The sequence below is a fragment of the Hipposideros armiger genome, unplaced genomic scaffold, assembly GCF_001890085.2.
Source record: "Hipposideros armiger isolate ML-2016 unplaced genomic scaffold, ASM189008v1 scaffold_168, whole genome shotgun sequence".
NCBI lineage: Eukaryota > Metazoa > Chordata > Mammalia > Chiroptera > Hipposideridae > Hipposideros > Hipposideros armiger.
Genome location: NW_017731518.1, coordinates 2,462,882 through 2,475,335, shown reverse-complemented (window position 1 = coordinate 2,475,335; position 12,454 = coordinate 2,462,882). Strand labels below are relative to the sequence as shown.

Below are 12,454 nucleotides of genomic sequence, written 5' to 3'. Positions count from 1 at the left end.
GGCAGTGTCACTGGCCCTCATATGTGGGATCTGAACCGGGGCCCTCTGGCATCCCAAGCGAGTTCTTAACCATCGCGCCACTCGGCCAGCCCTAAACCTTATGTTTTCTTAATTTATATAGCTTTGCATGTGGGCATGATGGTTTATCTGTGTAGAGATCCTTGAACATTAGTATCAGAAGTTTGCATCAGTCAAAAATTCTCAGAGTTGAAGGCACCACAAATACAACTCAATTTTTTTAAGGAAAAGGGGGCATCTATGGACTCAAATAACTGAGAGGTACAGGACTTGAGCTGGCTCCAGAGATGGTGGATCCAAAAGTGCCACCAGGACTCCATTTTTTCTCTCCTCTGAGCTCTTCTTTTCTCTGCTGGCGTCATTCTCAGGCATGCTTTCCCCTGGGAGTGAGATGGCTTTTGGAAACCCTAGGCCTACAACCTGTGCAGTGGACAGAGAAGACTTCTCAGTAGCTCCAACAAAAACCCGTGAGTTGAAACTCATCCTTGATTGGCTGGCTTGGGTCACATGCCCATCCTGTAGCCCAGGGAGGCAGGATGCACTGATTCATCAGACCTGAGTCACATGTCTACCTCTGGAGCAGGGAGAGGTCAGCACCACCCATATTACTGGGCTGATGGTGGGTGAAAGTTGTTTCTTAGGAGAAAGGAATGAGAAATGGATCTTGGACAAACATAAAGCAAGATTCCAAAATGGTATTAAAGTAACCACCCACTCCACTGCCCCCCGCACCAGAGAAGCTGACCTAACTTGTTTCAGAGCAAATGAAATGTACTTGCTGACAACCTTTTCAGGTTAAAAGAAAAGAAAGTGTAAGCCATTTAGGTAATAAACCTGCCTTCGGTTAACTTCCAAGTGATATTTATTCTTTCTCAAGCTTCTTGTGTTCTTATTTAACCTCTGAGGTTGATCAGACAGTTATATATTTCAGATGAGGAAACTAAGGCAAAAAGAAGTTCAATGATGTACAAGAGATGCTACTGCCAGATGGCAACAGATGGCAGCCAGGGACTCTTGTTTTCCTGATTGCTAATCAAGTGGTTCTTTTTTGTTGTAGTTGTTGAATAAAGACTAACAGGATTACACAGAAACTGCATTTCATAAACCAAATTAAGTACGTCAGTATTGTGCTGCGTTTGGGTTTCCTAACATCTTTACATGTGGCATTGTCCCATGTTCCTGTTTTTTTACTCAGTTGGATACATACTGGTCTGGTGTTTGGACCTGGAATGAGGAAGAAATAGTAGGAGGGAGATAAGTGATATCCCATTCTCTCCCACTCCCTGGTTCTGGCAATCAGTAAGCCCAGCCGTCTCCCCACACACATACTCTTGGTCTGGCTCTGAGTACCCCGCATTCTCAAGGCCAGAAGGTCATGCATCTGTGTCCTGTCTATTGCACAAGAGAACAACCACAGCTTCAAGCCCTGGAGGAGAAGTTTCTGACTCTCCTTGGTCACCCCCAGCAGATTCATCTTCTAAAATGAAGGGCAGCAGAGTGCCAAATTCATGTTGGGGACGGGGTGGCAGTGACCTCCAAAATCGATGCTTGGGAGACACTGAAGGAGATACCAACAATATGCAAATACAGTAAACTTATCTGGACTCACCACGCTGGAGTGAAAAATAATTTCTAAATAAGTGAGGATTCAACTGTTCCCATTCACAGCCCTTACTCTCGGTACCATTTGTTCTTGTTGAAAAATTTTCGAATCAGTAATATCCATATGATTCAAAAATCAAAACAATATGAAAAGGGATTCTATGAAAAGCCTTTGTATTTTTCTCTACCCACATTTACTCGATTCACCCCTTTCCTTATTGAGATCTACTTTTTATGAAAATACAAGCAGAAGCACATATTTTAAAATATTTCCCTTTTATGCTCAACCCCAAAAGTAGCATACTGTGCAGCTTTGAGCCTTCCTCTTTTGACTAAGCAATGTGTCTTAGAAATGTTTCCTCATCAATACATAGAGAGCTTCCTCATTTTTTGTTTGTTATGTTTCACACCTGTACAGTATTCCATTGTATGGTTGTGCCCTCATTTATTAAACAAGTCCTTTGTTGGATGAACAATCTTGTGGTTTCCAAACTTTTGCAATTACAAGTGTATGACCTTGTACGTACATCATTTCACACATGTGCAAGGAAATCTGTGGGAGAAATTCCCATAAGTGGGAATGCTATGGGAATGCTAGGACAAACGGGAAGTGCCTCTGTAATTTGACCAATACTGACCGTCATCTTGCCTTTAGAACATTCTACTTGAGCGTATTTTTTGTTGTTGGGAAATCTTTCCAATTATTTCACACTTTCTTCTAAACTGAGGATGCCAAGCATAAGTTCACTTTTTCTTGGTGACTCACTGCCTCTACAGGCACAGATGTGGATTCTGCTGTAGATGGTGGAGGCCAGAGGCCAGCTGACTTGGTCCCTTTTCTATAAACACTCTCCATTCTCCCTTTTATTTGAACACCTGGGGCACGGGGTAGGCTGTTTGCCCCCCTCTGTTGCCACAGCACAGCACTGCTCTCTCCTACCTCCTCTCTCTGGCTTTTCTTTTCATGGTCAAGAGCGTCTCCAGCTCACGTTGGTTTTTTGTGATCTCAAACTTTTGTCCCTGCCTCTTCTAATCTTGTCCCTTTTCTACCCACTTTCTCTTTTTGGTATCTCTTTGAAGGGCTGCTACGTCACTTAACACCTGATCTTTTGAGAACATTGTGCTTTTATAGACATCAGTCATCAACCACGATATTCTCTTTTCCTTTTCCGGCAAACTGACCATTGCAGAACACTTGGGGGAATCCAAAGACCATTTGGCCCTCCCTGACCTTGTAGGTTGATGGCCAATGTGTAATGATCCATTGAGTGGGGACACCAGCAATACAGGGACCACAAAAAAGAGAGGAAACTCCAGCTTTGAAAAACTGAAAACGTTTATTTAAAAGTCATAAGCTTTAATTTCACTTAAATGTGCCTTTTATGTAATTTAAAAATTAATAAACTGTATTTTTTAGAGCATTTGTAGGTTTACAGCAAAACGGAATGAAAGGTACAGAGTTCCCACACACCCCATGCCTCCACACATGCACAGCCTTTCCAAATACCCACATCCCCCGCCAGTTGTAATTTGTTACAACTAGTGAACGTAATTGACTCCTCCTCATCACCCATCGTCCTTAGTTTACATTAGGGATCACTCTTAGTGTTTTCCATTCTCTGGGTTTGGACCTAAGTATAATGACATGTATCCACTATTGTAGTACCATACAGAATAGTTTCACTGTCCTAAAAATCCTTCTACCATTTAAAAAAGAAAATATTATTTGGAATTACCTATGGAAAGGCATCCTATTTTTTTTTTTTTTAGTATGAGGTATTCAGGGACTTTTGCTTAAGCACCAGGAACATTCCTCTACCTGCTTGGGTTATCACCCAGGTTCTGTTCACGCTGAGCATCTACCATATTGAAGACACATTATTATAGTTGGTCCCATTTTACTGAAAATTCAGGAAATTGAGGTGCAGTGAGGTTGTCATCAAGTACCAAGGAATGGGACCAGGAGTAAACCCAGGGCTGTGACTCCTACAGTCAACTTTTTCCAAGAGGTCAATGAGATTATCAGCCATTATCATGTGAGTATGAATTAGCTTTTCTAGGGTCATATAATACAAGGCACTGAGGAGTGAAATCTCCAAACTGGCAAGTTTAGAAAAATGAGTAAAATGTTGGGGTTGTTGTTTCAAAAGAGTGGGTCCTAGTTAAACTGCATCTAAGACTTGCAGGCAGAGGCCTCCATCATCCATGCAGACTGAGGAGGAAATAGTCTAAAATAGCCAAGGATTCCATAGGGCTTGGAGGGTTGGGGCGGGGGTGGTTTCAGTATGATTTCGGCTCTGAAGGCTGTGAGGTGTGGTTTCTTAGGACTCTCACCTCTTAGTATCTTTTGTTTCTGGTTGGTGTAGTGAGATGGACTCAGGGTTGCCTTCTGTTTGGAAAGCAACATCCAGTATTTGCTCCCCAAGGAGTAAGTCATGGTGGGGTTCAGAGGAAAGACCATTCTGGCTACCCCCAGGCCGGGGAAAAGAAGTGCTCAGAGTTCACACTGATCAAACGTCTGGCGTCAGACCTCCAGCACCAGACATGGAGTTAGTTATCTGAGCCTGTGTCAGGGGGCAGTGAGGGCCTTGGGACTCCGAGTCTCGGGTTTCTACTCTCCTGCTTTCTTGCTCATCAGGCTAATATTAGCCCGAGTAATAGGAGTGCCCGGAAGACAAATTTCACCTTCTTGAACAATCCTTTTGCTCAGGGTCAGCCCAGAGTAGCAAGTTCCGGGTACCACCCAAGACATCTGATTTAAGGCGAAGAGTGATGTATTTAGAGTTGGCCAGCAATTTGACAGCCGCTAACGTAACCTTTAACATGTGTATTAAAATGAATACTGAGCTCAGTTCAGTCTGTCATTTCCTCTTAATACTTGAAAAGCCACAGTTTTGTTTGAAAGTTCCCTTAAAAGGCTCTAGCAGGTGAATTTATTCTTCCGCTTGACCGCACTGGGAACCCTTAAGTAAGAGCCACCTTGAAACTGAAGCCCGGAAAATCCCAGCTCTCTCTGGCCAAGACAAGAAGCAAAGGTATGTTCTGAGGTTTATTAAATAATTACCTAGTTGTTGACATGTGGTGGTGGGGGGAGGAAAAAAGCCGAGGTGTTGGCAAGTATGGAGAGAGATTAGTAAGGATTTGAGGTCATGTGGCTTCTAAATGAGGCAGAACATTTTGGTGTTCCCTGACCTTTGGCTCAGGTCAAATGAGGAGCTGTTCTTCAGACTCGGTTCACCAGGCCTTGGCGTGGTACTGCACTATTTTCACTGTCTAAATGACAGCGGCCATTTAACTATGATCCAGTTAATCCTGAAGATACTCCGAAGTCGTCAGTTGTTGGGAGCAGATGCAGCAGGGACTTGAAGGGGAGAAAATGGGGAGTGAGAAAAAGCTGGAATTAATTGGCCAGTTTGACTTCCCATCTACAGCTGGTCAGACTGCCAGCCTAGGGCAGGTTTCCTAATATAACAAATTGCTCTGAGACTAACTCCATTCAGAGCTTCAGAAGGGGATGTGCTTCTCAATTTGGTGATACTTCCATGAGAATTTCCCAAACGTCAGCAATTGTGTGTGTCCTTTGCAATTTCTGTCATGGTATGTACTATAATTTGCTTAATAGTTTGTAATGACTTACTTAAATATTTTTAAACAGAAACATTTATCCCACGGGTCCTCCTCCTGGACTGCCTAGTTTGGGGAATGGTGTTACCATCCACTGGGCCACCCAGGGCAGAAACTTGAGAGTCATTTTAGACTCCCTACTGTGCTCTTTGCCTAGCACATGTTTTATAAACTTTATCGTCTATGTACAATTTATGGGGGGGACAGCTAATTATCATCCAACCCAGGGCATTTGGGGGAATGAAGGGGCGCTATTAATAAGTATACTCAGAGTAAACCGGGTCTGTCTGAAGCAAATGGGGGTGTGCAGTCAGCCCATCTATATGGTCTTGAATCCTCTTCCTCCTCTCTGTTCCCACCACCACTGCCTCAGGCCTTCATAATTATATGCTTGGACTAGTGCAGTAGCTCACTATTGTTTCCCTGATTTCAGTCCTGATCCTTTCCAATTCATCTTACATACTGAACATATACATTTGATACATCACCCTGTTACTTAAAATCCTTCAGTGGCTCTCATAACTTCAGGATAAAATTTAAATTCCTTAGTGTGGCTTATAAGAGGCTCTTCACAGATCTGTTTCTTTTTATCCTTCCAGCTGTGAGCTCATTCATTCATTCATTCATTCATTCATTCAACATTTATTGAGAGTTACTCTGGATTGGCACAATGCTGGGCTCTGGAAAATAACGATAAATAAGATGGGTTTCTGCCTTAAGGTATTTACAGTGGAGTGGAGAAACAGCCAAGGAAACACTGCAATAAACATGATGGTGAAGCACTGCACGCTTTGATCTCGCTACTCAAAGTGTGGTCCAGGGACCAGTAGCAACAGCAGCACCTGGGAGCTTGATAGAAATGAAGATTCTTAAGGCCCTGCCCCAGACTCATTAAATCTGAATCTTCCTTTTAACGAGATGCATAGGTGATTGGAGTGCGGGTTAGTTTGCAAAGCTGTGGCCTCTGTGACAATGCTAGCTGAAGCACTCAGTTCAGATCCCCCAGGATGGTCAGGCGTGAAGTGAGACTTGGAGCAGATGGAGTTTGCTAAATGAAGGTGAGGTGGGAAAAGATAGTGAAGAGATTTTCATGTGCTGGGCACAGAGACAAGAGAGAACATGCTGTTGGGTGGGACTTACAAGTTGTTCAGTATTTGGGGAGCACAGGATGCAGGTAGGGGCATCACTCAACTCAGAGATACCCTTATTCACGGAAAACATTTGGTCAATTTGAGTGCCTCCATTTCTACTTTGAGCCCATCTAGAAACATAATGATTTAGAATGAATATATAGAGACAGACAGCAGAACAGTGGTCCGGAGGGCTAAAGGCAGAGGAGAATTGGGAGTTATTGTTTAATGGGTACAGGGTTTCTGTTTTGAGTGATTACAAAGTTCTGGAAATGGATAGTGGTGATGGTTGTACAACATTGGGAATGCACTTAATGTCACTGAATTATACACTTAAAAATGGTGAGAGTGGTTAAATTTTTTTCAATTACTGTTGACATTGAATAATATTTTATATTAGTTTTAGGTATATAGCATAGTGGTTGGATAGTTATATAATTTACAAAATGATCCCCCAACTAGTCTAGTACCCACCTGGCACTATACATAGTTATTACAATACTATTGACCATATTTCCTATGCTTTACTTTATATCCCTGTAACTGTTTTGTAACTACCAATGTGTACTTCTTAATCCCTTCACATTTTTCACCCAGTCCCTAAACCCCCCACCCATCTGGAAATCATCAGTTCGTTCTCTGTATCTATGGGTCTGTTTCTGTTTTGTTTGTTTTTTTGTTCTTCATATTCCACATATAAATGAGATCATATGATATTTGTCTTTCTCATTCTGATTTATTTCACTCATCATAATACCCTCTAGGTCCATCCATGTTGTTGCAAATGGTAAGATCTCATTTTTTTTTATGGCCAAGTAATATTCTATTTCATATATGTACCACATCTTCTTTATCCAATTGTCTATTGATGGACACTTAGGTTGCTTCCATATCTTGGCCATTGTAAATAACACTGCAATGAACCTAGGGATGCATATATTTATTTTTTTGAATTAGTGTTTTAGATTTCTTTGGATAAATACCCAGAAGTAGAAATGCTGGGCCATAAGGTAGTTCTATTTTTAATTTTTTGAGGAACCTCCACGCTGTTTTCTATAGTGGCTGTACCAATTTACAATCCCACCAACAGTGCAAGAGGGTTCCCTTTTCTCCACATCCTCTGCAACATTTGTTGTTTTTTGATTTATTGATGATGGCCATTCTGACAGGTGTGAAGTGATAGCTCATTGGTGTCAATTTGCATTTCTCTGATGGTTCGTGATGTTGAGCATTTTTCATATGTCTGTTGGCCATCTGTATGGCCTCTTTGGAGAAATGTCTATTCAGGTCCTCTGCCCATTTTTTAATTGAATTTTTTTTTGGTGTTGAGTTGTATGAGTTTTTAATGAATTTTGGATATTAATCCCTTATTGGATGTATCACTGACAAATATCTTCTCTCATTCAGTAGATTGTCTTTTCATTTTGTTGATGTCTTCCTTTGGAGTGTAAAAACTTTTTAGTTTGATGTAGTCCCATTTGTTTATTTTTTTCTTTTGTTTCCATTGCCTGAATAAATAGATCATTAAAAATATTACTAAGAGAAAAGTCAAAGAGCTTAATGTCTATAATTTCTTCTAAGAGTTTTATGGTTTCAGGTCTTATATTTAATCTAATCCATTTTGAGCTTATTCTTGTATATGCTGTAAGAAGGTGGTCTAGTTTCATTTTTTTGCATGTATCTGTCCAGTTTTCCCAACACCATTTATTGAATAGACTGTCTTTAATTCATTGTGTATTCTTCCCTCTTTTGTCATAGATTAATTGGCTACATAGGTGTGGGTTTATTTTTGGGCTCTCTAGTCTGTTCCATTGATCTATGTGTCTGTTTTGTTTGTTTGTTTGTTTGTTTGTTTGTTTTAGCTGAGCTACCCTGTCACCTGTTGGCAGCTCAGCGGCAGCTCAGCTCGGGCTGGGACTTGAACTGCTGTTGCTCAGAGTTCGCACTCTTGAGCGAGTTCTTAACCAACTGAGCCACTTGGCCGGCCCCTCTATGTGTCTGTTTTTATGCCAGTACCATGTGTTTCTATTAACATGGCCTTGTAGGGTAGTTTGAAATCAGGTAGCATATCTCTACCTTTGTTCTGCTTTCTCAAGATTGCTGAGGCTATTCAGTGTCTTTTATGGTTCCATACAAATTTTAGGATGATTTGTTCTAGTTCTGTGAAAAATACCATTGGTATTTTAATAGGAATTGCATTGAATCAATAGATTGTTTTGGGTACTATGGACATTTTAACTATATTAATTTTTCCTATCTATTAGCATGGTATATGCTTCCATTTATTTGTATCTTCTTCAATTTCTTTCTTCAAGGTCTTATAATTTCCCAAGTACAGGTCTTGTATCTCCTTGATTAAATTTATTCCTATGTGTTTTTTTCACACAACCGTAAATGGAATTGTTTTCTTCATTTCTCTTTCTGATAGTTTATTATTGGTGTATAAAAATTAACCAATTTCTGAATATTAATTTTGTATCCTGCTACTTTACTGAATTCATTTATCAGTTCTAATAGGTATTTTTTCTGGTGTGGGGGGGTAATCTTTAGGGTTCTATATATAGTATCATGTCATCTGTAAATAATGACAATTTTACTTCTTTCTTCCCAATTTGGATGCCTTTTATTTCTTTTTCTTGTATGATTGCTGTGGCTAGGACTTCCTGAAAGTGGTAATTTTTTTGTTGTGTATATTTTACCACAATCAAAAAAAAAAAAAGAATGAGTACTTTGGATTCAAAGAAGTCTTGATTTTCAAATTGTAGCTTTGGCACTTCCTTGCTATGATGCCCAAGGCAAGTCAGGTAACTCCTTGGAACCTCAGTGTCTTTACCTGTATAATGGGAATAATGATGGTACCTGCCTCACAAAATTGTCATGAGGATTCATTGGAGCAATGCCCATAAAGTACCTGGGAGCTTGTTGGGCTATCCTTATGCCCATTAAAGCTTGCAAAGCATGGTCTTAACACAATGCCTGGCACAGCCAGAGCTCAGCATAGCTATTATTCCCCCTGCCACCTCCTGTTTGACTGCAGCAGTAGTTTTTAACTCTGGCTGCATGTTAGAATCACATGGAGAACTTTGTATTACCCCACTACCTGTAGCAATTAAATCAATTTCAGGAATGGGGCAGACGTATCATGACTCCAATGTGCAGCCAAGGCTGAGACATGGTGCTATAGTAGTGGTTCACAAACGTTAGTGTGTATCAGAATCACCTGGAGGGCTTATTAAAACAATTCCTGGGCTTCACCCTGAGTTTCAAGTTCATTAGATACAAAACAGCCCTTCATTATATTCCATTTTCTATCTGGTGACGCTTTCATTTTCTTGGTGGTCTGTATTGTTCTACCCACTACCTGACCTCTTCTAGACCCATTATTCTACTGCAGTTTTTCTTGAAAACGTTTGCCAACAGCCTTCTTCAGGCCAATGGTCTCAATATTCTCCAACCTGTTCTGGCTTCAGACAGTTCACCATGTCTCAGAATTTTTCTCCTTTGAATGCTGAGCCTCTACTCTCTGGGTTTTCCTCATTTCTTTGGGTCCCTATATTTACCCCTTAAAAAAACCACAGTCTTAGGAGTGAGGCAGACATGGGTTCATATCTTGTACTTGGGCAGCTCACTCATGCTCTGAGTCTCATTTTCACTGATGAGTCATGGGCGATGATACTAAGGCCCCTGTGAATAATACATACCTGACACATCAAACTCAACTATTCGCTGTTATAATGGCTTACCTTTAAGAACAAGGTATAATTTGACCTTGAAGAGAACTCCAGGAGTCGTGGAACTAGGCCCTGGGATGCAGAGGGCAGAGCCAGGGATACAAAAATCATAGCATGGAGCAATAAAGCCAGGATTATCGAAAGGCAAGGAAATGGTCCCAGCTGAGGAGTTTTCATGAGGCCTGGACAGACAGGGAGGTGACAGATGGAACCTGACAAAGGGAACTGACCAAGAGATTCCCTGTAACTACATTCGAATGTGAGCCTCTGGGCTGGTCCGTGCATACGCAGGGTTGTTGTTAACAGATGGGGCTATGGAATGGCCCCAGAGAAAACCCACAAGGGAATTAAACCCATCAGTGTGAAATGCAGTCCCTTTGGCAAGAAACAAAGTGCTAAAGAACCTGTTACAGTTTGCACCATTTATTATAGTCATGTGCAAAATATGACCGCGAGTGTTATCCAGAGCTCTTGTTACAAGATAAGGTCTGCATGCTGTTTCCCGTCGATGATGTTATTCAGCAGGATGGCTCACATGTTGAAATTTGAAACTCCTTGGGTGAAGAATCCCTCGGCAGGCTGTACCAGATGTTGCTTGTGAAGCTCTCTGAGCCCAGAAAGATGAGTTAATCCTTGAAGGAAATTATTCTGAACTTGCATCAAACTCAGAGGCTTTGATCCAACAGGCCATGGCAATGAAAAAAAAAAACACACACACAAAAAAACGACCATCCGAAGAGCTGTGGGTGGTAGTCCTGCCTCTGAGAAGGGAACAGGGCCACTGGCCAACAGCATGCATTCCAGAAGGCCTCCAGATGCACAGAGCCTTGAGCAGAGGGCCTCACTCAGTGCGATGTTGTGAAAATCCTGCACTTTAAACACATGTAGTCATAAACAAGAACTTCCTCACCTCTCAAAGACCCTACAGAAGTATCACTCTTTCCAAGATGTTTCCCCTGAATGTTCCAGGCCCCACTGACCCCACTTACTTTCTAACTTCTTCAGCTTTCATCATTCATGGCTCAACGCTTGCCACCTGTATCTCTGTATCTTTGTATCTCTGAATGCCTAGCACTCTAACAGGTATCATGTGAGTCATCTTTTCATCCTTAAAATCTAGCAGAGTACCTGACACATAGCAAACACTCAGTTAAGTGAATAGATGCTTATATAAATGGATGGAATTATTGGTTGATGGCTAAATTGAGTTGGCGTGTAGAAAAGAATTAAGGAGGGCCGGCCAAGTGGCGCGTTGGTTAAGAGCTGGCTTGGGACGCCAGAGGGCCCCGGTTCAGATCCCACATATGGGGGCCAGTGACGCTGCCCTCTACAGCTAAGATGCTGAACAACAGCTCAACCTGGAGCTGGGATGCCGTGAGTCACGGTGATGGCATAGGCTGCAGCCCCTGCTGCAGTGGGTTGCCATGGGCTACCGTGTGTAGCCAGCAGCCTGTGTGAGCGGCCAGCAGCCAGTGTGAGCAGCCATCCAGAAGCCGGCGACTGATCTGCCTCGCCCGGGAAGAGCGCAATGATGGTGCCAACTTGGGCCAGTGAAGCAACGTCCTCCACAACTAGACTGAACAACAAAAGGACAGCAACTTGCCTGTTCCTCTTCCCCCAATTCCCCAGCACTGTTCCCATCCCCCAGTTCCCTAATAAAAATCTTAAAAAAAAAGAATTAAGGAAAAATGTAACAGGCCCTCTTGTTTTGTTTGCACAGCACCTCACTCTCCCTACTTCAAGAAATTTCCTTTCCCTTGGCCACACCTTGGTGGTTCCCACAGGGGCTGCCATGTTGTTTCATGACTGTGGAGTTTACCTGACTCAAACTGCTTTAATGAGTCCTTCGCTGGGATTTTTTGACTTGGACCAGAGAGGATGATAAGATAGTTTCTTTCTAGTGACCAAAGATATATAGAGAGATACTGTTAAATTTGGGAGCTATTGAGCCCATATTTTTCACCACATGGAGAAAACTGATTACTAGCTAGAATGAAGAATGAAACTAATGAAGAGAGTAAAAGGAGACCCAGAGACAAGAATCAAAGAGAATCCGGATGGTCTTCGAGTTCCTGGTTTCAGTGCTTCCCATGCTCTAGGCACATTCTTGTCTTTGGGTTTCACGGCCATCTCATTATCTCTTGTAATACCCCCTCTTTTGCTTAAATATGTTTGAGTTCGGTCTCTGTCACTTGTTACCTCACAAGTCCTAACTAATATAGAAGTGCCTGCTTTGCAGTAGACACTCTAAAAGAGCATACATGAATAAAACCTCATTATGCCAAGTTATGAAGCTTTGCAAAGTAATTTTCCAAAAGTTCCCATCCTTATTTGTGGTTTTAATAAATA

General features: G+C 41.8%; 1 protein-coding gene across 1 annotated transcript in view; it reads left to right on the top strand.

The window, feature by feature from the left end:
* The window catches only part of DRAM1 (DNA damage regulated autophagy modulator 1), a 58,185-nt gene extending 47,531 nt beyond the window's left edge, over positions 1–10,654 (top strand). Inside the window, exon 7 of the mRNA XM_019651862.1 lies at positions 10,538–10,654. Within this exon, the coding sequence (XP_019507407.1) occupies positions 10,538–10,654 (117 nt within the window). The remainder of the gene's footprint in view (positions 1–10,537) is intronic.
* The last annotated feature ends 1,800 nt before the right edge of the window (positions 10,655–12,454 follow it).